The sequence below is a fragment of the Petaurus breviceps genome, unplaced genomic scaffold (assembly GCF_028583685.1).
Source record: "Petaurus breviceps papuanus isolate PSGF00001 unplaced genomic scaffold, PetGlider_PUasm1.0 90977, whole genome shotgun sequence".
Classification (NCBI taxonomy): Eukaryota; Metazoa; Chordata; class Mammalia; order Diprotodontia; family Petauridae; genus Petaurus; species Petaurus breviceps.
In genome coordinates, this window is record NW_027187391.1 from 31,191,818 (window position 1) to 31,215,805 (window position 23,988).

Consider the following 23,988-nt stretch of genomic DNA (forward strand, 5'->3'; position numbering starts at 1 on the left):
ACCTAAATGGAGTCATGGAGAGTCAGACACAACTGAAACTACTGAACAATAGCGACAAAAATAATCCTGCACAGGGCAGCTGGGTGCACAGTGAATAGAGCACCAGCCCTGGAGTCAGGAGGACCTGAGTTCAAATGTGACCTCAGACACTTAACACAAAAAGGCTAGCCATGTGACTTTGGGCAAGTCACTTAACCCCAATTGCCCTACCTTCCCCACTCTAAAAAGCAAAAAAAAAAAAATAATAGTAATCCTGCATGTACTTGTATACTATACTCCTCCATTTTAAAAGATTTATATATACTAGCAGTTAAAATTACTTTAGTTTTAAGAAATTTTATCAGAATAGGTTATATATGCATAAGGTTTATTTCACTTAAATACACACACTCACACACATCCATTACCAGATGAGCATTAAAAGGATAGTAGAGAGGTTCATGCTACTTGCAGCACTATCCCATGATGCTTTACCAATTTGTCTTTGTACCTGGACAGCAAATTGAGGTAGAGACTGGAAGTTAAGGGACCCTTCTCACCTCAAACCCAGATGAAACTGAAAGCTTTCCAGTACTGCTGTGGAACAAAAAAAAAAGTGTTTCACAGGTATGAGCTATCAGGTAGAACTGCTTGATAAATCTCTTCAGATAACTCTATGAAGTGATAAGCTAATGAGCAGTTTATAATCTTCATTAGTAGAGGAAAGTCCCTCACTATAGCAATGAAATCACAAGTCTAGGCCAAAAAGGGGTTGGGGGTGCCGGGAGGAAAGAGAGCAGACCTTGGAATCAGGATGACCTGACCTAGATTCAAGGAGTCCTGTGCAAGTTAGTTGTTCCCCGAGGCAACTCTATTAAGACTACAAGTTGCCTTCTGAATTGTTAGAGGGAATTTCCTTACCAAGAAAATCCCTCTTCTATTGAAATCACAGGTCCGCATGAGGAAAAAACTTGTTTCTTCCTCACTTGCTCACTAGTCACCTTTACAATTTTCAGCATTTATTAATGAGGTGGTGGATGATGGTTAGTTTTGACATTCCACTGTGACTTAAAATGTTCCTAGAGAATTTTAACCATGAGATTTAAAAATCACTACCAACTGAAAAGGAGAGAAGTTATTTTGAGCTTTTTAAGGAACTAGATAATTACTAGTTACTTAAAGGTTTTCTAGAATATTGTGATGATTCTTTCTCCCATTCTCTCTTCTGTTCAAAGCTTTCTGTCCTTGCTTCATGCCCAAACTTCCCACGTTATTTTTTTTTATTTATATACTGTTAACACTAGATACATGCTGTTTCTGTACAGGAAAAGATAAGACCAGAAGTGTTTTGAGTATTGTGGAACACAAAAGGAAAGCCAACCGGCAGTTTCTAGTCTTTTTGATGATTAAGAGATAATGGACAGTTTCACTTTCCCTTTTCCCTTTAAAAGTCACTACAAGTCAAAACTAAGGCCATATGTAGAAGGGAGCACTAGTAGAATGGAAACACAGATTTTATTTAACTTATGTGACAACCAAATTAAAACAGGAACTGTTTTTAATAGGATATACTTTGTGATCTTTAATTAAAAGAAATTATCAAGTTCTTTGTTTTGTCATTTTTCAAAGTATAGCAACTTTGAAAGCCACTGCAATGAGATACAAGCTTTCTAAAATTGGAATGGGCTGCCATATGAAGTAACAAGCAAGCTTTCTGCTTGAACATTGTGTGGGTGCAAGCAGAAACTTGAACATGTATCAGGAATAGAGGAACTTAGAATGGAGCACCTTGTGAATGAAAATTGTTTCATATTGAGTTTTGTCTCCTTGGATCTTAGTTGGGCAAGGTTTTTAGATTGAGTGGGAAATTGATCTTTATCTCTTAATATACTATTAATCTAATAATAATAAAAGATAATAATTACATTTTACTCAATCATGCTACTTTAATAGAAAAGTTAAAATAGTTGTAGGAAGTTTTCCATCCAGATAGACTTAACATTTCTTAGATTTTGAACTATCATTTTTATTGAAGATAGAATAATTTACTTAAATGTGCCCCATGGTGTATATAATTTGTAACAGTTTCAATTGAAGCAATACTCTCATTATTTTCTTTTACTAAAATATCAATGCTTTTTTGAAATAACTTTTGAAATCTCTTTTTTTTTCCCCATGGAAACCAGCTTCCTTACGCTCAGAACTAAATCATCAACATGCAGCAGCAGTGGATTTGCTAAAACATAATCATCAGCAAGAATTGATAACTGCTAAAATGGAACTGGAGAGAAGCAGAGAAGTCAGCAGAAGACAGGTAGATAAGAATATTCTGCTATATGACAAACATTCATGATATTTAAAGACCATAATACAATAACCAGTATTCCTAGTAGTCATTATCTTTATATGTTGAAGTTTTGTTTTAAAGAGTAAAAATTTGACTTTTACATATATGCTTTTGTCACATGAATTCCTATTTTATGTATTTTTAATTGTATGTTGTACATTTTTTATTTGTGCACTGGTGAGTACATAAGACTTGCCATCTTGTTAGCTGGAAAATGAAGCTAAAAATTGAGTGGAAAATGGAAAATATCATAAAAGAATCATGCCCTCCGCAAATTGAAAATTATATGAATGAAGTAAATGTTCTTAATGCTTCACTACTTTGTTCTGTTTACCCTATTATATTTTTCTTTTCTTTTAAAGAATTTGGGGGCTTGCGCTATTATTATTTTTTGTTTTTTAGGTATGCTATAGTAACATTATTAAATTATATAGTAAATATATTATAACTATAATCCTTTAGTCTTTGATTGTAAGAGATCAGTTCTAGGGGGTAGCTAGGTGGCGCAGTGAATAGAGCACCAGCCCTGAAATCAGGAGGACCTGAGTTCAAATTCAGCCTCAGACCCTTGACATTTAACTAGCTGTGTGACCTTGGGCAAGTCACTTAACCCCACTTGCCTTTCCTGCCCCAGTCCAAAAAAAAAAATGAAAGAAAGAGATAAGCTCTAGTCTCTTCTAGTAAAATAAATAATATTAATAAAACAAATAATATAAATAAAATCATGACAGGTCTTAAGTTCTAAGTTGCCATTAGTTGGTAGAAGGAATGTTCTCTCCAACTAGGCTTACACTGCACTAAAGAATATGATATTAAATATCCAAAGAATATATGCATGCAGCATATGCCCCCTCTTAGAAGAGAGGCTATGACTAGACAAAATAACGTACATATAATTTGGTGGAACCAGATGGAAGAACTGTTGGAAGAACATCAAGGTTTTCTTTTCTCTACACCCAAATTATACATACACATATATGTATGTGTATGTACATATGAGAGTGTGTGTATGTGTGTGTCTTTTCAGACTAGGCAATTCACGTGTACAAGAGGCACATTCCTACTGTTCTGTAGCTACATAGCCTTTTTAGGGCAAAGGACAAGGATAGTTCCCCAGTGCTAAAAGGTCATACGTCATACAAACCATTATTTCATCCAAGGCCCTTCCTCTATAGAAGAATAGGTCCAAAAGAGCAACCCAGTGCTAAAAATTTAACAAATTTTTTTTTTTTATTAAATCCTATTATATCCAAGGCACTGTACTGAGTGCTGGGAATGGTTACATTATGGATCCGTGATTTCCAACAGTGGAGATCATAGCTCAGCCAAACTTTCTGATCCTGTGTGACCCTTGTTTGTTTCCTCCCACAAATCCTCTTCTTTTTAGGGTCTTTCCTGGGATGTTAACTACTTTTTTTTAAGAGTTTAGCAGTGAAAAAGAGAAGAGCTATAAAACATTCAATTGAGGGGCTGAATGGGTCAAAAGAAAGATTTTTTTTTAAGCTATAGAAAAACCTCATCACATTTATAAGCACTAAGAAAGGAGCCAATCCAATTATTTATTTATTCAATCAATATATATTGGGTATCTACTATACATGAGACACTGTAGAAGATACAAAGAACTGTAAGATATGGGTCTCTGCCCTTTTAAGGCCTTATCGGAAATTACATGAACACAAATATAACATGAGAAAAATGTGAAATTAAATACTTAACAAATTTATGGAAATTAAAATAAGGGAGAGATTAATTCCATTAGAGTTGATAGGTGGAGAGATGTTCTGTGAGCCATATTTTGAGGAATTGATAGCAGTTAGATTGACAGCAATAAGGAAAGGACAGAAAAAAATGTTTGAGGGATGGTATGGAAGTAGAAAACTTCCATACCAAGACTTTCATAGGTGTGTCCATGGAGTGGTAAGTAGTCCATTTTAACTAGGATAAGTAAAGGGTAGCAGTGAAAGATAAGGCTGGAAGGGTTAAGTTTAGACTAAATCATGACAGATCTTAAATGCTAATGGAGGAAATTTGGTCCTTGTTCTGTAAGTAAGATTGATTTGTGCTTTGGAACCTCTATATCTAAATTTTTGCATGTGACTGGAATCTGTCTCCTCACATATAAACAGAATGGTAATGTATTAAAACATTTAAGAATTCTTTTTCTTTGACAGGATGAGGAATATATGTGTCGCATATCAGATTTACAAGACGAACTAAGGCACAGAGAACACCATATATCTGAATTAGATAATGAGATACAACATCTTCATGATAGTATCAATGCTTTAACCAAAGAGTTGGAGTTTAAGGGAAAAGAAATTCTCAGAATACGAAGTGAATCAAACCAGCAAATAAGGTATTATTTTTTTCTACAGTATAAAATTTTTCTCATGTATTAAAAAATGTGTACATATTTATGCAGTTTAGTATGAAAAACTGTCGTGTGGCTGTTTTAACATCCTAAAATGCCAAGATGTCATCTTCTCAAGGAGTTGGAAGTCTATTTTTTCATTATTTGTTGACAATGGTGATGCATACAGTGTATGAAATACTTATAGTTTAAATAGTGTATTTTCATAAATTTTGGAGAATTAATATGATTAAAATATTTTTAAAAATATTTTTTAAAAAGCATTAAAGGACACAACTTTTACAAGCTAGAAGATTAGAGAAGTAAGTAGCATAACATAGGTTATTTCTTTAAATTTTCCATGTATATAACCATTTCAAATCTGGCAGAATACAGTAAAATAAAAGACTGACTTACAAATAACTTTTTCTTAACAAAAAAATAAATTAAACAGGTTGCATGAGCAAGATTTTAACAAGAAACTTGAAAAACAGCTGGATGTCTTGACAGCAGACCACCTCAGAGAGAAAAATATCATGCGGGCAGATTTTAATAAGACTAACGAGCTACTCAAGGAAATAAATTCAGCTTTACAAATGTCGTAAGTTTCATTATGTTAAACAAAATTCATATACAGTTAAGTTTAAGTAAGGAAATATGTATTTGACAGATTAGCTACTAATATTTTTACTACAATTTAGCAATAATAAAGAGTTCTTATAAAATATATCTTACATGTAGCACAACTATCTCAGTATGATAGATTCCTTAATTAGGATGAACTTGTAAGCCAATTAAATTATTATACCCTTCTTTACTATGATTGCACATGCACTAAGAAAATATTTCAACTGCTTTATGCTGTTAGATTACTGTTAGGACAATAGCTACCTTAAGAATATACCTCAAAATCATTAACTAATAAATGCCAAGGAGAGTATTGTACCTATTTTAATTTTTATTAAACTCTACAAAAATATTTTTAATCAAATAACAATTTTTGGATAAAATTCAAAAGTTCTCAACTTTTCAGATCTCTTAAGTGGTTAGGCAAGCAGGGCTGCTTTCCATAGACAATAAAGTTCTACCCATCAATACCATCTAAGACTGGCCATACAGTAGAAAATAAGGAATAAGAATGTGCTTTGACTGTAATGGCCTGTTGGGAAAAATAATTAAATCAACATGACCTTTGTCATGAATTCAAAGAAAAAGGGGAAAGAAATCTTAATTCTATAATTCAGGAAATAGACATGAATTATTAACATAAAGAATCCCAGTCATGGAAACAGGAAGGATACTTATGAGAAAAAGTAGACTTTAGTGATCATACCTCTATTATTCATCTCAGTGCTATTTAATGAGTAGAATTCCTGTCTTCTTTGAGTACCTTATTATTTTGTCAGTTTGACCTACCCAGAACAAAATAAGAAATCAAGAAAGCACTCTACCTAAAGAAAAAAAGAAAATTAAACTTATACTTACCACAAGAATAATCTATGTCTTTTCTAATTAAACTGTAAATTTAAGAGGGGTAAGGATTATCTTTGGTATTCCTTTTGTTGTTTTACTATTTTTTTTAGTATTGTGGGTATTAGATAGATAATAGGTGAAATCACAAACTTTTATGTTAATATTTTAAAATAAGTGCAAATAATTAGATGGTAGATAAAACCAAATAACTATGAGGTATTTTTTAAATATTTGCTTGCCTGGATTGACTGAATAGTTTTTTAATATCTACCTTGGTCCATTATTAACCAGTTATTGGGTGTGGGAGGGTTGGATTTTTGCTCTTATTAGCCTAGAGACTGACTCAAACAGCTGAAGCATTATGTTTATTTCTTAGAAGCTTGTTTTGAACTGTTGAATATTTCTGGTCAATGTTCTGAAACATTTGGTGTTGAAACTATCTTGGATTGAAATTGATGATCCAAGGGAATCTTTTTCACTTCACTTAACAGAGGAAACCTACTAGTTATCGTTAGTGATGGCACTTTAGAGGGAATAAATCAGCTATACAGGCTTTTAAAATTTAATTTAATTTAAGTAACAGAGCTCTCTTTCTTACCTTCCCGTGCCCCTATTAAAAAACAAAAACAAAACCTTTGTAATAAATATGCATGATCAGGGCAGCTAGGTGGTGCAGTGAATAGAGCACTGGCCCTGGAGTCAGGGGGACCTGAATTCAAATCCATTCTCAGACACGTAACACAAAACTAGCCGTGTGACCTTGGGCAAGTCACTTGACCCCAAATGCCCTACTTTCCCCCCTCCAAAAAGAAAATAAATGTGCATGAACAAGCAAAACAGACTGCTGCATTGGCCATGTCTAAAACATATATGTCTCTGTCTGCACCCGAAGTCCATCACCTGTCTGTTAAGAAGTGGGTATAGCTAGCATGCTTCATCATTGGTCCTCTAGAATCAAGTTTCATGACCTTAATGCATCTAACTATTGCAGAGCTAAAGCATACTTCCAGGAACCTCCCATAAAATTAGAATGCTCCTTAGTAGCACTAGGATTAATTCATCACAGAGATGACCCTAGAGCAGCTTACAGTTTCTAATAGCTTCCCTCAGTCTTTTTGTTCAGGCTTTTAGTGAATCCCAGAGGTTTCTTAGTTAGGTTTGGCCTGGAAGTAAGCATCAAGGATAGCCAACACTTACAAAGCAGTGTTTAAAAAAATGATAGCAATTTTCCACTTCTTGTAGAGTGATTATTAGCTATACTAGACGCCCAGTTCTGTCCCTCTTCCCAGGAAACTGTAATTCTCTACATTGCAGAGCAGAACAGTTGTGGAGCTGCAGGAGTACAAGAGTTTCCTTACCAAAAGTTTTCTATACCAATAAAATCACAACCTGAAACTAATTAATAGACATTCATCATTCCAATGTTTTAAGCCTTTCCCCAAATATTCAGAATAGTTGTTCAGGTCTGTGGGAATTTAATTCCCTTTAATAACATTAGATGAGGTTCTGCTCCTTATTGCTTAAGTTCATAGATCTTTGAGAAAGAAATTTTTTTAATGAATTAGCTGAATATATTTAAATGACTAGGAAAAAGAATTCCTATATAAAAAGTCTTAACTAAATGAAGAAGGATATAACCTGGGGGGGGTAGGGGTGAAAAATATGTTAGTGTTAAGGAATATCGCTTATACATATTCATTACCTATTGTATTAGGCTGACCTCTCTGGGCCCAGAACAGAACAAAAACTATAATCCCTTTCCTCAAACAAGAACAAAGAGAAAGGAAAAATGCCTGAAAAAAAAAATTCATCTTCAGAACTTTGGAATAAACTTACTCTGACTTGATAGATACAGCTGATCCCTAACTAGATGACAATTCTCCTCACTGCTAAACTAGGTATCATATAGTAATATGCCACACTGTACCTTTTATATTTACTGGTTAAATTTTTTATCAAGACTCAATCCAGGGGCGGCTAGGTAGCTCAGTGAGTAAAGCGCCGGCCCTGGAGTCGGGAGGACCTGAGTTCGGTTCCAGCCTGAGACACTTAACACCCACACAAAAATACTAGCTGTGTAAACTTGGGCAAGTTACTTAACCCCAATTGCCCTCCAAAAGGAAAAAAAAAAGACTCATTCCAGAAGTTTCCAGGAGACTGACCACTAGAGAATAAATTTAGCCATACAAACCACAAAAAATGGACACAAATATAAAGGAAAGGCCCTCAAACATGTATTTCTACAGTGATAGAAATCAAGGGGCAGGAAAGAAGCATAGGATGCTAAGGAACGCATAGTTTTAGATAGTCTACAAACAGCTTAACTGTTATGCTGTTACTCTTAATGTTCCATCTTTGGTGACCACTAAGTTGACAATAGGGAAGGAACTAGATTACATACATTAAAAATGTGTGCAAGAAGACATAAAGAATAAAAGGATAGCTCATGATGTTCTTTGAATGGCAAATAAAAAAGTTGATTTCATCATGCACCCAAAGCCAACAAAGAAGTATGATTTCTTAGGACACTTGATAATCTTGCTGTAGAGTGCTCACAAGTCTAAGCAAACAAGCTACCATAAAAATGATTCCAGCTATTGTACCAGCATCTAATTTCAGAGAATGAAGAAGTAGAAAAGTATAGAGATTATCTGGATGTATTTATTATTTGTTTATTTTTTAAGTATTTGCTAGTTAGAACACAATATGATGTCTAAAAATATGGGAAGGGAATAGGTATACTTTTGCAAGATGGTTCTCTACAATACACCACATCTTTATTGTCACACAGTTAACTGAGGAAGTATACAGAATGTCTAGGTGTATCTGTTACTTCAGATTTTTTTTTTAGGATTTTTTTTAGTAGAACAAAATTCAGCTTACATGTGACTCTCAAATAATGTGTTTCCCATGCCTGTTAAATTATTAGATGATTTTATAATAGGTACAACTATAGGTATGTATGTCTTTATTCAGAGACCCACTGAATAGCAACAACTAATAAAGGTATCAACCAATCTAAAGTATTATAGAAAAAGTCCTGCATGAAAACAAGATTCCTTGTTAACTGCAAGATTCTTCGGTTCTACTCATAGATGTTATTATACTAATTGTGTCAAACCTAGGAACACTATAAAGCCTCTTTGGTGAAATGTATAAATTATTCCTTAGGTAGATCAGTTTTGGAGGGACAATGCACTGTAATAAATAGAGAAATACGTGTGGTCAAGTCCCACTTCTAACACATATTTGTTCTGTGGCATATTGGCAAGTCACTTAATCTCTCAGTGTTCTCAATAAATACTCACGTTACCATCTACATTGTTAGAGGAAGTTTCCTGACCTGGAGGGCCTTACTCTAGTAAAATTACAGGCCTAGACTCCCTCCTCCTCCCCAAAAAGATGTGTTAATCTTCTGCAATGAGGAAAAAGTTGGTAAAAACATATTTCCCAGATGATAACATATAGCTCATACGTTTAGCCCATTGAGTTGGTGTGTGTATATTATACATCTATTTTATATACATCAATGTTTCTATTTATAGTTAGAGTTTATGTTGATAGTAAACCTCAAGGATAGCCAAACTGCCCAAAGCAGGGTAAAAAAATATATATATAAGATAAGGGGCAGCTAGGTGGCACAGTGAAAAGAGAACTGGTCCTGGAGTCAGGAGGACTTGAGTTCAAATCCAGCCTCAGACACTTGACACACTAGCTGTGTGACCTTGGGTAAGTCACTTAACCCTAATTGCCTTGCCTAAAAAATGATGGTAAAGTCTTAACATTTCCTATCATTATCAGTCATATTAAATACTTGATATTCTATATAATTATAATTCTATTTATTTAATTTTGACATATGGAATAGGATTCTGGTCTAAGCCTAATTTCTGCCAAACAGAATCATTTGTATTCCTGTTGACTTTTAGGGTAACAAATTTCTCCGTCTTCTGAAACTATGACATTCCATAGTTTACAATTATATTGCATCGTGAGGAGTATTCTAATATTAAGGAGATGGGCCTCTGTAGCAGTGAACCACTTAGAATCATGGAAAGTCCTATGCAGTTTCTCCAGTGTGCTGCAACTTATCTTTTTGCTTCTTTGTTCTGGTAGGGTTCTTTGAGGAAAATTACATCAGTGTTAAAAATATCATTAAAATACCTTTTTTTAAAGGACAAAAGATAATCAACAGGTGGTAGCATAATATAACTAATGATGACGTATACATTAGTGTATGTGTAGTGTAAGTAGTGTGAATCAATGGCATGAGATAAGTAGGTCACATAACAAGAATGAGAGGCAGTGCCAAGTACATTGACAGCATTAGATATTTTTTTAAAAGGCTTCCAATATGGTTCCTTTATTGAGAACTTATGGAAGCATATAGATGAGGATTACATAGGAAAAGAAGGCATAGCACAGTTCTGATCTACTTCAGTAAAGGGAATACCAATGTTATTTCAGATAAGTCGGTCCCAATAATGTTAAAATTACTGTTTAGGTAGTTGTAGTAACCCCATGAGGGAGACAAGTATTAATCCTACTCCTGTAACTGTAAGAACACACTGTATTAGATCTATTACTTCAGTCCGGAATATAAAATTCTACTTCCTGAGGACAATGTATGAAGAAAAGTTTTCATTCATAAAGTTGAAATTGTAACTGGGTGAAATAATATATGCAAAGGATATTGATTCATGGGATAATAGCAACCAGTAGATGTTTGCTGTGCTTTATTCTTGGCCGCATTCTGTTCCAAATTTTTGTCAATGTGGATCAAAAATACAGTATGCTTAAAAATTTGCTATTAGTTGTATGGTTTTTAAAAAAGATAATATGTTTAGTTTGTCGGTTCAGAAACTTTTTGATAGGATTTTCCAGGTTATTTCTATTTGTACAAATATTTGTATTATTCTTCTTAAAAAGTTATCCACCAGCATTTAATTTTTAGAGAGTCTGCCTAGGTTTGAAAAAAGACTCATGTTTGCTTAATAAGATTCCATCAGTGGAACTAGTGAGAAGGATCAGAAATAGCCTCCCCTTTAAAATTATTTTTATGTTTAATTTTCATAAAGATCTTTGTTTCAGGAGCATATCTGCATGTACTTCCTATAAGAAATGCTTTGTTATCTTAATGTATTTACAATTAAAGCTATAAAATCAGTTCACAATAATTCAAGAGGCATTGGTTAAATATAGTAGGGCTAAAATGTCTATTTTGCTGATAGAATTTTGAAGGCCTAATAATGCTAGAAAAATGTTTGGAAGTCTATAGCATTATATCTGTGTTAGCTTCTTTAATGTTTTCACATTTATGTTTAAACTTTATTATATGTTCCTCAATTTAACCAACTCATTTTCCTTTAATAATTCAGCTATCTTATTGCTAATAAACTTATTAATGATGTTGTTAAGTTGATTTTGTATAATGGAGTGAGCCGATTGTAATGATTTTTTCACTATCCCTGGATATAAATAATACTCAAAATTAATATCTATTTTACCACTGCCTCCTAAATATTCTAGTCATGCTTCATGAAACCCAGTCATGTGTTTTGCTCTTGTGAATGTTACAGTGACATCTTCTGGCTCCAAGAAGAATATACTACAGATAATCACTTGAATCTTGTCTAGAAAGAATCTGTGTAAAAAATGCTAAGTCTTACATGTGGACCTTGTCTGGGCAGCTGAGTAGGATGAGAGTGCTTTTGCTATTCCTGCCCTATTCAGATGTTAAGAAGACCTCCCTACATCTAATCTAGGTAGCACCAAAATAGGCTTGTCCTTAACTCAGAAAAAAGGGAAGACAGTCTCCATGTGATTAGTGGTCCAGATCTGCCCTACCAGACTGGTAACTCTGGCTAGGAATAAGCTAGCAACCTTCTCTAAACTCTTTTAAGAATGCCTATAATTTGGGGGAGCTAGGTGGTGCAGTGAAAAGAGCAGTGGCTCTAAAGTCAGGAGGACTTGAGTTCAAATCTAGCCTAAGAACTTGACACACTTACTAGCTGTGTGACCTTGGGCAAGTTACTTAACCCCAATTACCTTGCCTTCCCCCCTCCAAAAAAAAAAAAAAAGGAATGCCTATAGTGACATTCTGGTTAAGTTATAATTTCATAGATTTCAGTGACTTTATAATTGTCTCTATCAAGTCAATATTTATAAGGTAACTTCCAGTTAAAAACAGAACCAAAATTAGGGGAACATCCAGAATGAACATTATATTTTTTTCCAATCCAAGGTAGTTAGTTGTAACTTGAATTTTCCTTTATTAACGATTAAATATATACATTTGGAAATTTTTTTCCCCATCTCCAAAGAACTTTTGAACTTTGTAGTACTAAATGCAAACTTAATGTTAAAACAAGAAGTGTTATTTCTAAGCTTCCCTTCTAGAATAACCTATAAGTTCTGTAGTCAACATACTCGGGATTTGTCAGTCTGTGTACAGTGCATGCGCTCGAGTGCACTAGTGCACGTGCTTTCCTCACCTTTCTTCCATCTTCTCCTTGGATCTGTTAGCACTTCTGCATTGCCTCTGCTCATAAAATAACTTCTTCAATGTCTCCTATGATTTCTTTTTATTATTGCTAATGCTATCCTTGTCAGAATTGGGATGAATTTTATTCTGCCTGATCCCTGAAAAAACTATATTATGTTTCACATAGCATGTTTAACACATAATCTTTAATATTCTATTAGCAATATACTATTGACTCATACAATTTGAGAAATTATATTGTCGTTTTTGTGTGTCTTTGTTCACTTTTCTCAATACATGCTGTATCAAGTCTTTTTTCAGAGGAGGGGTTGGGATAGAATCAGTTGTATCAGGAGCTCCCAGTGAGGAAACTCTGCCCACCAATGTTTGCTTTCTATGTCTGCATCTATAATGCAGCGTATATAGTCTTAGAAAGTTGGTTGGGGGCCTAAGATGTTGATTCCCTCAGAGTCACATAGCTAATACCTTTTGGGAAGCAGGAATTGAAATTCCTGGCTCCAGAAGCCAGCTTTGTATCCATCATGCCATGCTGCCTCTCACCAAATCTTGTATAAGGGTAATCTTTTTACAGTTATCTCTAAAAGCATTCTCATCTTTTAAATATCAAACCCATATTTCTTAAGCTAGTCACACACTCTCTACCCAGATGCTTTTGAGTTACTTAAAATAATTGTGTTAACAGTGCTCATTTCACTAGAAAATATTTTAAGCTAATATTTTAATGAAATTGATGTTGCTACTTTTAACTCAGACCATTTTATACCTGAATAAAAAAAATATTAAGCTAAGTTTTTGAGGAAAATGTTTTCTATTATTATCCAATTAGACTCTTTTGAAATTGTTGGTATTGCAAGGGAACTCACTTGTGTCAGCAGTAAACTAAAGATATTACTGTTTTCATAAAAAGACTAGAAGACATGGAAGAAAAATATATAAAGAGAGAGTCACGAACCGAAGATTTACAGATGATTGCAGACTTGAAAACCTTGCTTGCAGAGAGAGACCAAGTCATAAAGAAACTAATTGTAAGATATCCTGTGTTCTTTTTAGTAGAAATGTGATATAAATGAACCTTTATTCAGAGTTTCTAATAAAATGCCCTTACTAGTTTTATTCTACTGTTGAAAGTGAGTGCTTATAACATACAATGTTGCTAAAAAAAAAAAAACATTACAACTTATAACAAATAGCATAGATTTGAATTAGCATCTTGTCTATATTTCAATTGCTAAGGCTAACCAATTGTTAGTTCTAAATTATAAGGTTTGCTTTCATTCAGCAGGCATTAATTCCTAAGGGTAAATGAATTTCATAATGTTTGAGATTCACACAGGGAATCAGAAAAAAAAATTTGTATATTGACATTTGTAAATCAGATATTATTTTTTAAGCTAACAGTTTCCTTTGCAATGGAAGTAGAAACTGAATGCTAATTCACTAATTTTCTTATTGATCTTCTCTGCTAGGAATATGGGAATTTAACCACTATATGAGAATACTTTTCCAAAGACCCTGAACCCAGTAATGATTTATGGAGTACTTTTGCCTTATCAACAAAATGTTCAGTTCAAACCATTTATAAAACACCTAGTAAATGCAGAATACTGTGCTACCCACAGAATAGATAGGGACAAAGTTTAGACATATTGCCTCCTTTCATGGAGCTTATAGTCTGGTGGAGGAAGATTTAGGAAGAGTGTCAGCTCTCTGATAAAAAGTTATACAAGTGAATTTATTTTGTGTAGTTGTCAGGGGAAAGGACTGGAATGAATGTATCAAAGATATAAGAAAGCTAATTTCAATTTGATATAAGGAAGCATATATGAGCAGCTAGGTGGCACAGTGGATAGAGTGCCAGACCTGGAGCCAGGAAGACTTATCTTCCTAAGTTTGAATCTGACCTCAGACACCTACTAGCTGTGTGATCCTGGGCAAGCCATTTTACTCTGTTTGATTCAGTTTCCTCATCTGTAAAATGAGCTGGAGCAAGAAATGGCAAATCACTCTAGTATCTTTGCAAAGAAAACTCCAAATGGGTCATGAAGAGTTGGTTATGACTGAAACAACTGAACAATAACATAAGAAAACACTTCCTAACAATTCAGGCAGTTAGAAAGTGAAGTCAACTGCCTCATTAGATCATAGGATCATAGATTTAGGATTAGAATGGATCTTAAAGAGGTCAAGTAGTCCAAACCTGTCATTTTGTAAATTATGAAGCTCCCTATTGTCAAATACATTCAAGCAGCGACTGAATGACCACTTTTGGAGGGAATTCATGTATTAAATGGCATGTTAGGCTAGACTGAGGGTAACAGGAGAGGCTGAGAACATCTAACCATGATTTTCTAGAGACTTGACTGTAAACTGAGCATTTACTTTAGGTATAAAGAGCTGCCAGAAACTGTGTAACCAGACCAATAAAACAGTGCTAGATCCAAATAAAAATACTCATTTTGAATCCATGGAAAATTGGATTTTGAACAGTTGGAAAAATAGATTTATGAGGTGGGGAACAGCAATGTTTTAAATTTAATTAGGTACCCCTGTCTATATTAGTCTATATTAGTCAGTGGCAACTGACTCTCCCCAGAAAATAGTTAACACAGCACATAAGCATTTATAAATGACTTATTTTAAATTGCAAATAACTAATATTCACATATCTAAGTTTTAAAACATTTAATTAGATATTTAAATACTTATTTTGAAAATTTTCTAAAATGTCAATATGTCTTGTTCCTAGGATGATAATAAATTTTATCAACTGGAATTAGTTAATCGAGAAACTAACTTCAATAAAGTGTTCAACGCAAATCCTAATGTTGGTGTTATTAATCCACTTGTGAAGGTATGTTCTTTAAATACTGTTGTGAGAGAATGTGTTATATAAACTTGACTGATACATGGAAAGATACTGCAAGTAGTATTAATAAGATTAAATTAGTTCCCCAAAAAGACCAGTCTCATATTTTTGACCCTTCAAATAATGTAGAGTCAAACCTGTGCATTTTTACCCATATCCAATTTCAAAATTTGGCTGCTAGCAGCTTTAGTTCATTATGTAATAATATGGCTTCGTGAGTTTACACAGACAAGGAAAATTTACTACTTAGTTGCCAATCTATTAATTGAAGCTTTTGTACTTACTTAAATTAATCCTTAACAGAATTAGTCTGTCATTCAGATGGTACTCAAAGATTTTCCATCATGGTGAAACCTGCCAAAGCCTACATTCCACTTGTACATCTTTTGAGAACCAAGAATCTCCTCATACCACAATGAGTATTTTTCGTTGAGTTGTTTTTGTCATGTTCAACTCTTCGTGACCCTATTTGGAATTTTCTTGGCAAAGATACTGGAGTGGTTAGTCATTTCCTTCTCCAGCCCATTTTACAGATGAGGACCTAAGGCAAACAGGATTAAGTGACTTACCCCCCGTCACACAACAAGTAAGTGTCTGAGGCCAGATTTGAACACTCCAGAAGATGTCTTCCTGACTTTTTTTTATTTTATGGTCATTAACATAACTACTAATTAACTACATTACTTCAGGCCCAATACACTGTCTTTTGCACCACCTGGCTGCAATGAGATATTAGCATAAGACTTTGAAGAGAAACTAATAATTGATATTTCTATATTAGTCCTTTAAGAATTCTTAAACTTTTAGGACCCTCATTTTGTTTTCCACTCTCTTAAAAGAAACCCTTAAAGATACATTTTCCTCATCTATCCATATTGTGTCTTCTGCTAAAGGCCTATTCTACCATAATCCAATTCCAGTGTTTCATTGCGGCATGGAGAGTAACCCTGGGTTTTCAAAGACTATCTTAGGGGAAGACAAGCTGTGTCAGCTATAATTACAAACTGAAAGGTTTCAGATCTGGCTCAGTGGTGGATTGCATATCTTTTATCAAAGGACCAGCCTAGTTAAGTTTGAAGAAGCTTATCAGGAGGTTGGCCACAGAATGATTAATTTTTCATCTGAAGCAGCTTTCAAAAATTACTATGTTATAAAAGTGTTATGATCTGCATTTGGGAAAGTACCCATATTGATGCTATCATAACTCCTTGAAGTAAGTTATGATCTTCTGTTGGAGTTAGTAAGGTATTTCTACACCCCAGATACTGCTCAGCTTTTCATAACCTAAAGCCTCAGATTAACTATGAAAATACCTCATCAGAACATGTGTTCTGTGGTAGATGTAAACTTTCACAGATGAACTGAAGTAAGGTGCCTAGGCTCCTCCCTCAGCATCCTATAGTTCTTTTTTGAAGATATACTTGCATACATATTATGATCCCTGGTTCAGTTAGAACAAACTCAAAAGTAAATTAAGTTGATAAAGATCATATGCATGGAATCATGTGCCAGATATAATATAATACCTCGTTGTAGTGACCTATGCATAGTATTTAATAACTATTGAATACCAAAATGTGTGTCAGTTTTAACAGTATTTACATAGTGATAATATATGTGGAGACAGAGAACAATATTAGTTAGAAACAAAAGAGCTTAAAAAATCAAGAATAAAAAAACCTACCGTGTTTCCCTGATAATAAGACACTGTCTTGTTAATTTTTTTGGACAGAAAAACACCAGAGGGCTTATTTTAATGAACATTGACAGCAATTTTAATAAACAGGTAAATGTGAACAAAAAAATGTACCTTTATTCAATAATGAATTCAATAAAGAACAGGATGACGCGCTCACTGCTGCAGCTCTGATTGGATGCAGCTCGGAGCGCGGCGTGCGTTTCACCGGGGGGTGGGGGGGACGGTGCATACAGAGGGTACCGTAATGTAGCGTGTAGCGCAGGGGATCACCTTCACTACAGTAGCAATCTCAATAGGGCTTATTTTCGGGGGAGGGCTTATTTTAGAGGAATCTTACACAGTAAGGGGAGGGCTTATTTTCAGGATAGGTCTTATTATCGGGGAAACACGGTATGTTATTATCTAGTGTGAATAATAGTACCACCACTAATAACAACAATAATAATTATAGTACTATAGGTCAGTGGTTCTTAGCCTGTGGGCTAAGTATTCCTGCTGGAGGTGTTATTGCATAGAGTCCATCTTATTAAATGACAACACAAATAAAATAAGCAAGTATGCTTTCTATAGACTGAATAATGTTTCATTCCATGTATTACTATTTTTCAAACATGCATAGATGCTATTTTTTCTTTTTTTTTGGTCTTTGGGGGGGGGATCGCAGGGCAATTGGGGTTAAGTGACTTGCCCAAGGTCACACAGCTAGTAAGTGTGTCAAGTGTCTGAGTCCAGATTTTAACTCAGGTCCTCCTGACTCCAGGGCCGGTGCTCTACTAACTGCACCACCCAGCTGCCCTATATAGATGCTATTTTGACAAAGTACAAATTTGTGTAAAATTATTACAAAATTCATAGTCATATTGTGACATCATGTGTCTACAATAAATGGTCATTAACATAACTACTATTATGTGGGAGCCCTTGACAATTTTTACATTAAAAAGACATCCTTGTATGCAGAAAGGTTGCAAACCATTAACATAGATAGTATTTTCAGATTTTATTAAAATTCTCACTGAGTAGCCCAACAATGGTTTGGCCAAATTTCCTTCAGGTTCTCAGTCAAAACCTATATTAATTTTTCATGACTGAGGTCTGCAGTTTGCAACACATTAGGATACAGAACTTCATTCCTATCAGCTATCCATCAGTCTCTTTGGTAAGATAAATTGTCCTAAGTTCAGACCTAAATATTTCATATTCACTAAAATTTAGTCATTGGAAATTCTTAAATTGAGGTAAGCCTTCAAAGTAAAGATACAATATTTGAGGAAAGTAGATTTTCTTGGGATGGGATTCTTTATTTTATAATTAATTTCACTGAGAACAAATTTATAACTTCAGTACTTTGTTCATTGATCCTTCAATGAACCTGAAATGCAGAAAGATACATTTTAAAAGTTTCTGTTAGGGGCGGCTAGGTGGTACATTGAGTAAAGTGTGGGCCCCGGAGTAGGGAGGACCTGAGTTCGGTTCCGGCCTCAGACACTTAACACAAAAAAACAAGCCGTGTAACCTTGGGCAAGTTACTTAACCCCAATTGCCCTCCAAAAGGTAAAAAAAAAAAGTTTCTATTGTACTACTTGGTGATTATAGAAGTGAAATTTAGAACTTATATCTCTATCAAGTTTTTAACTTGCTGTTACTAGTTTTTTTTTTAAACTTTTTACTAGTTTTAACATTTGAGTTCCTACTTTAACAACAAAAGAAGATATTCTGCTTTTGTTGTTTGTGCCTGAATACTATGTTTACTGAGTATATATGATTCAGCTACTTCAACTATAGAGAAAAATGTCTAAATAGTTGGAAATTAACTAATACATAAATATGTAATAGTTGCATCTACTGACAAAATACATTTTAAAACACTCTTTCCCTAACTAGTTAATAGTTAATTTGAACATCTCATTTTAACATGAAATTACAAATTATTTCCTATGCCAGATTTTCAGATACTATTCCATAAATTGTAATTATTATATTTTAATCTCTCTGTATAATAGTTGACAATTATATTAATATATTATATTAATTATGTATATTACTACTATATATTAATTCTTATTAACTACAGTATAACAAAATAATCTTCATTGGGTCTAGTGATGAAGTGAAAAATATAGGCCATACCCCTAAATAATATTGACTAGAGGAATGTGGAAAACACAATAGGGGGATTCACTGGAAAAACAGCACCAGTTACAAGTTATAGGTCTTATACAGGCTAGGGAAGGGAAATAAGACTAAAGCCCATCTTCAGACTAACTTAGGACTTGCTCAGGAATCATAATGGTTTTAGTGTTAAACTATTTTCAGATTGGTAGATATTGGGGATTCGTGAACTGGTCTCTCATTTTACCACTGATAATTTCAAAGATTTCCCATGGGATGAAGAATGAAATAAATATAGATTGACTGTGGGTTCTCTAGCCTACAGGGTTTTTTAATGTTCTGTACAAATTAATGTCATTATCTATTAATTAGTAAATTAGATCTAATTAGGCAGATTTAATTGCCTGTCTTCATGAATACTCTTTACTGAATTTGAAAGTATGATCATTTTTATAACTCAGCTGCTTGTCTTGAGTGGAAATAATGAATTTCTTTTAGTTTTTTCCAATTAAATTTATCCCTATGGAATAATATGGGTACTGTGGTCAAAACCATTCTTCATGAGAGTTATGATGACTCTATGTATCAAAGCAGATGGCTTGTAGCATTTTCTTATTTCACATTTTTTTTGAGCCAAAGATTTCTTTTTTTGATAGCTGATTAAATTTCATTAATATTCCATTCTTTTCAATGTTATAACTAATTGTCCTTTCCCCTGAAGTTTATTTAGTGAGTACCCTTTAACATAATGGTATCTGCAGTTCCTTTTGCTTCCTCTTTTACTCCTAATCTATTCTTTTTTTTCCCCAGAATCTGCCTTCCCCTCCCCTTAATTCTCCTTACCATTTCTTCCCAATTTGTAATATTTCCTTTCTGGCTATGAGGATTCCAAAGAGAGTATTAGAGAAAGCTCCCAAGACTTTCCCAGACTGCACTTTAGGTAACACCAGTCTGACACTCGAGTTTAAGATGAAATTACCAAAATATTCCCATGAAAAGTTTCTTCTATTATTCCCATATCCTCTCATCTATCCTGATGTAGGGACTTTCCTCACAGTGTGTTATTTTTAATGCAGCAAAAGAAGAAGAATGATAAACCAACAAACAGGTTTGTGAGTGTTCCCAATCTAAGTGCTCTGGAACCTAGTGGAGTGGGCAATGGACATCCAAACCGCCTGGATCCCATTCCTAATTCACCCATCCATGATATTGAGTTCAACAGCAGCAAACCACTTCCACAGACAGTCATGCCATCCAAAGACCCCAAGACGTTTTTGAGGTGAGCATTGCCTCACCAGTGACTTTTTTTTTAACTTAAGCAATTTGCCTTTTTAATAACAGAAATTCACTAGCATAAGAATAGCTTAGGAGTACCAATATTTCTGTGAAATTATATTTTATATGTTTGTAACCTCAATATTATGGTACTTCTTTTTTCTTGTTTAAATTATATTTCCTAAATGACTTTTAAGTTATGTACCAATTTCCTAAAATCTTAAAGAGGGTTTAATATAATTCTTAAACTTCCAAGTGTTTTCTGTGAACTCTATAATTGTATTACCAGTTTTCTTTTAATAGTTAATTTTTATTGCAAAATTTCAAATTTTTTCAATTGGTAATAGTTTTTATGTGACATTATTTTCAATATTATGAAAGTATTTTCTTTTTTTATTGTCCTTACATGTTGGACTTCAGTAGTTTATTAGTTTGCTTTTTGCCAAAATAGGAAACATACAACTCTGAAAAATTAATGAAGTACTAGTACTATTCAGGATAAAATGTCATTACTCAGATGTCTAAAGAAAAATAAATTACCTTGTAGTTGTTGATTTCATATCATATAATTTAGTGGATTATGAAGGAAATTCAAGTTTTTAGTTCTTGGGTAACTTAAACTTGTGTGCACTACCAGAGTTTTCTATTTGCTTAATAAATGATAGTGAGTATTATTACTTTTAATTTACTTAACCCCTTCTGTTAGCAAATATATTCACTGTCACTAGACACTGAATAATAATAGACTCTCAAAGGTAGATGTTTAAACTAGTTTCAAGTGAATAATTAACCATATGATTAATGACACGTATAAAATAGAAGAGTAAAAAATCATAAATAAAAATAATATTCTAATTCATGTTAATAAAATATATTCTGTTAAATATTTTGTGTTGCTTATTTTTCCCTGTGCATGAGTATGTTCAGGAATCAGTAAGATGCATGTGCATGAGCTCATGGAATATGACTACTGGAGTTCTCATTACAAATTGTTTCGTGACTTATAATTTCCCCAAAAGACGGTAGGGATTCTTTTGTTTTATTGATTAGCTCCTTAAACCTTTACTTAGTATTAAGTTTCTTATCAACCATTTTTTTTCTATCTATCATAATAATTAGAGAATTTTGGGAAGAAAGTAAACTGGATTTAAACACATCATTTTTTTTAATTGCATAAAACTATAAAAAATTTGTGAAATAGTAGCACACTTTGATTCATTTTCTAGATGAAGTATGTAAGTAGTTTCTTTTAAGAATCTGATGCTTTATCAGATTCAGAAAATCAAATTAAAGCTAAGTGGGAAATAGAAGCTAAAGAGTGTACTTATACTCTATCCTTTCCTATAGCTCTTCCCAGACTTTTTAAATAAAAAAATTGACATCTTATTTTTCCACTGTATTTACTCATATTTTTATGCTTTGGCTCTTTAATTATTCTCATCTGAGCTGCTGATGCACTCCAATGGAGTGGATGTTGCCAGATGGATTGTAAAATGCTCAAAACATAGCTTCTGATATGGAGAATCAGATTCTATATTACTATCCTTTGTCTCAATTTGTTTTGTATTAAAGCTTAATGTTGTGTTTAATTTCTGTTTTTTTTGTTTTTTTTTTATGAATTAGCCCTCCTCAGAGTGAGGCTTCACCAGTGGCTTCTCCAGATCCCCAACGTCAAGAATGGTTTGCCCGGTACTTCACATTCTGAGAGAATTATTTTGACACAGCATTGTGTGGACTGTTAATAAGAGCATGACTTTATTATAAATTATTATGTGAACCAGGCTTTCTTATTATGTCAGACACTGTGAATGAGAAAGTATTTGTCTCTCCAGTTTGAAAATACACTGTATTTCCTGTGATATTTGTTGAAATTACTCTACAAAGTACTACATTATGTGTGTAATTATACCTGTTATTTTTATTTTAAATGGAAGTCTTTAACCTTTGTAATTACTGCATAATAAATTTTGTTAGAACAAACTTAATCATTCTCCTTTAGTTCTAGTAGTTTTTTTAAAATATATTTTGAAATTCCAGATTCAATTTTTCCAAAAAGTTTTACAACATGATACAGTTTATCAATATTTTATTTCACTCATTATGCCAAAAGCAGGTTAAGGAAATTTATTGTCCAATATATTCCATAGGCATGTGTAACTTACATTAAACTGTATTTCTCTAAACCATCTCCTTCTGGGACTAAACATAAGAAGTCATCCTTCTTCCATAGAACTGCCCTTCAAAAATTTTGCTTTTTAAAATTTTTTTTTCTTTTTAAAAATCCTTAATATCAACACCAAGGAAAAATGACAAATATTAGAAATCTTAATATAACTGGTCAACTTTAATAAAAATTTAACTGATCTATTGGAGTGTTTTCAGTTTTGGTTTTCACTTTAAAAAAAATTCCTCAGGGGACAGATGTTTTGTCTTTACAACCTCATATTTAGAATTTCAAAACAATTCTCTTTTCATGTGTCTTAACAGATCATCATTAGTGTGCACCTTGTAGGAGGAAATCAATAAGCAAGCCTTTTATACAACTTGGCAGACTAGTGGCCTGGAAGGTCATACAATTCAGAGGGCCTAATTGATTCCCACTGAATAATTTCACAGATTCAGGGAATCTCAGGATTTCAGGGACACATAACCAAGAAGGAATTCCCTCTACTACATATTCACAAGTTGTTTTCCAACTCTTCTTGAAGAGTCCTTAATTACACTTGGGAATTTTAATTTGAAATTTTTTCCTTATAGACACCTGAAATCTTCCTCAAATTCCATCCATTTCCTTCTGGTCAAAGCATAACAAGGCATCCTTCTTCCATATAATCACCTTTCAGATGTCTTCCTTTTCTTCTAATTGTTTTTTTAATCTGAATTTAAACACTCAGGAAAAGAAGATTTTGATATATTCAACAAAACTCAGAAAAGAGGATGGCACAGAAAAACCATGAATCTCCTCCTCATATTACCTGATTTTTTAAATAAATTTTTATTGACATCTTTTGTTTTTATATACCCCAAATTTCCCCCTTTGACTTCTTTCTCCTTTTAAAATATTCTTAGTGACATTGGCTGGCTCTCTGTGAGAAATGAGCAAAGCCAATAAATACTTTGGAAAAAATCTAACTATATTCAGTGTTACACATTTATAGACTTCCCCATTTCTGAACTCTGCAAAGGAGTTCAGGTTGGGGGTAAGGTGTCTTCTTTGTGAGACTTAGCTTGTTCTTTGTATTTTTGAAACATTCATCCTTGTTTTGTGGGATTTTCCCAATTACTTTGTAGTACTTGTGTATATTGGAGTTTTTTTAAACTCTTCATTTTGCATTAGTTCACATAAGTGTGTGTTTCTTTGTATTTACATTTCTTAAAG

General features: G+C 33.5%; 1 protein-coding gene across 6 annotated transcripts in view; it reads left to right on the forward strand.

Moving 5' to 3' along the window:
- The window catches only part of FAM184A (family with sequence similarity 184 member A), a 137,224-nt gene extending 114,630 nt beyond the window's left edge, over positions 1-22,594 (forward strand). For 2 of the 6 annotated variants that reach the window (XM_069076953.1, XM_069076957.1), the window contains 7 exons: positions 2,166-2,293; positions 4,501-4,685; positions 5,134-5,280; positions 13,565-13,682; positions 15,404-15,508; positions 20,411-20,613; positions 22,233-22,594. In XM_069076953.1, the coding sequence (XP_068933054.1) occupies positions 2,166-2,293; positions 4,501-4,685; positions 5,134-5,280; positions 13,565-13,682; positions 15,404-15,508; positions 20,411-20,613; positions 22,233-22,314 (968 nt within the window). In that variant the 3' untranslated portion in view covers positions 22,315-22,594. Of the gene's footprint in view, positions 1-2,165; positions 2,294-4,500; positions 4,686-5,133; positions 5,281-13,564; positions 13,683-15,403; positions 15,509-20,410; positions 20,614-21,536; positions 21,632-22,232 lie in introns of all 6 variants that reach the window. The other 4 variants (XR_011166223.1, XM_069076954.1, XM_069076956.1 and 1 more) reach the window with 4 other exon arrangements.
- The last annotated feature ends 1,394 nt before the right edge of the window (positions 22,595-23,988 follow it).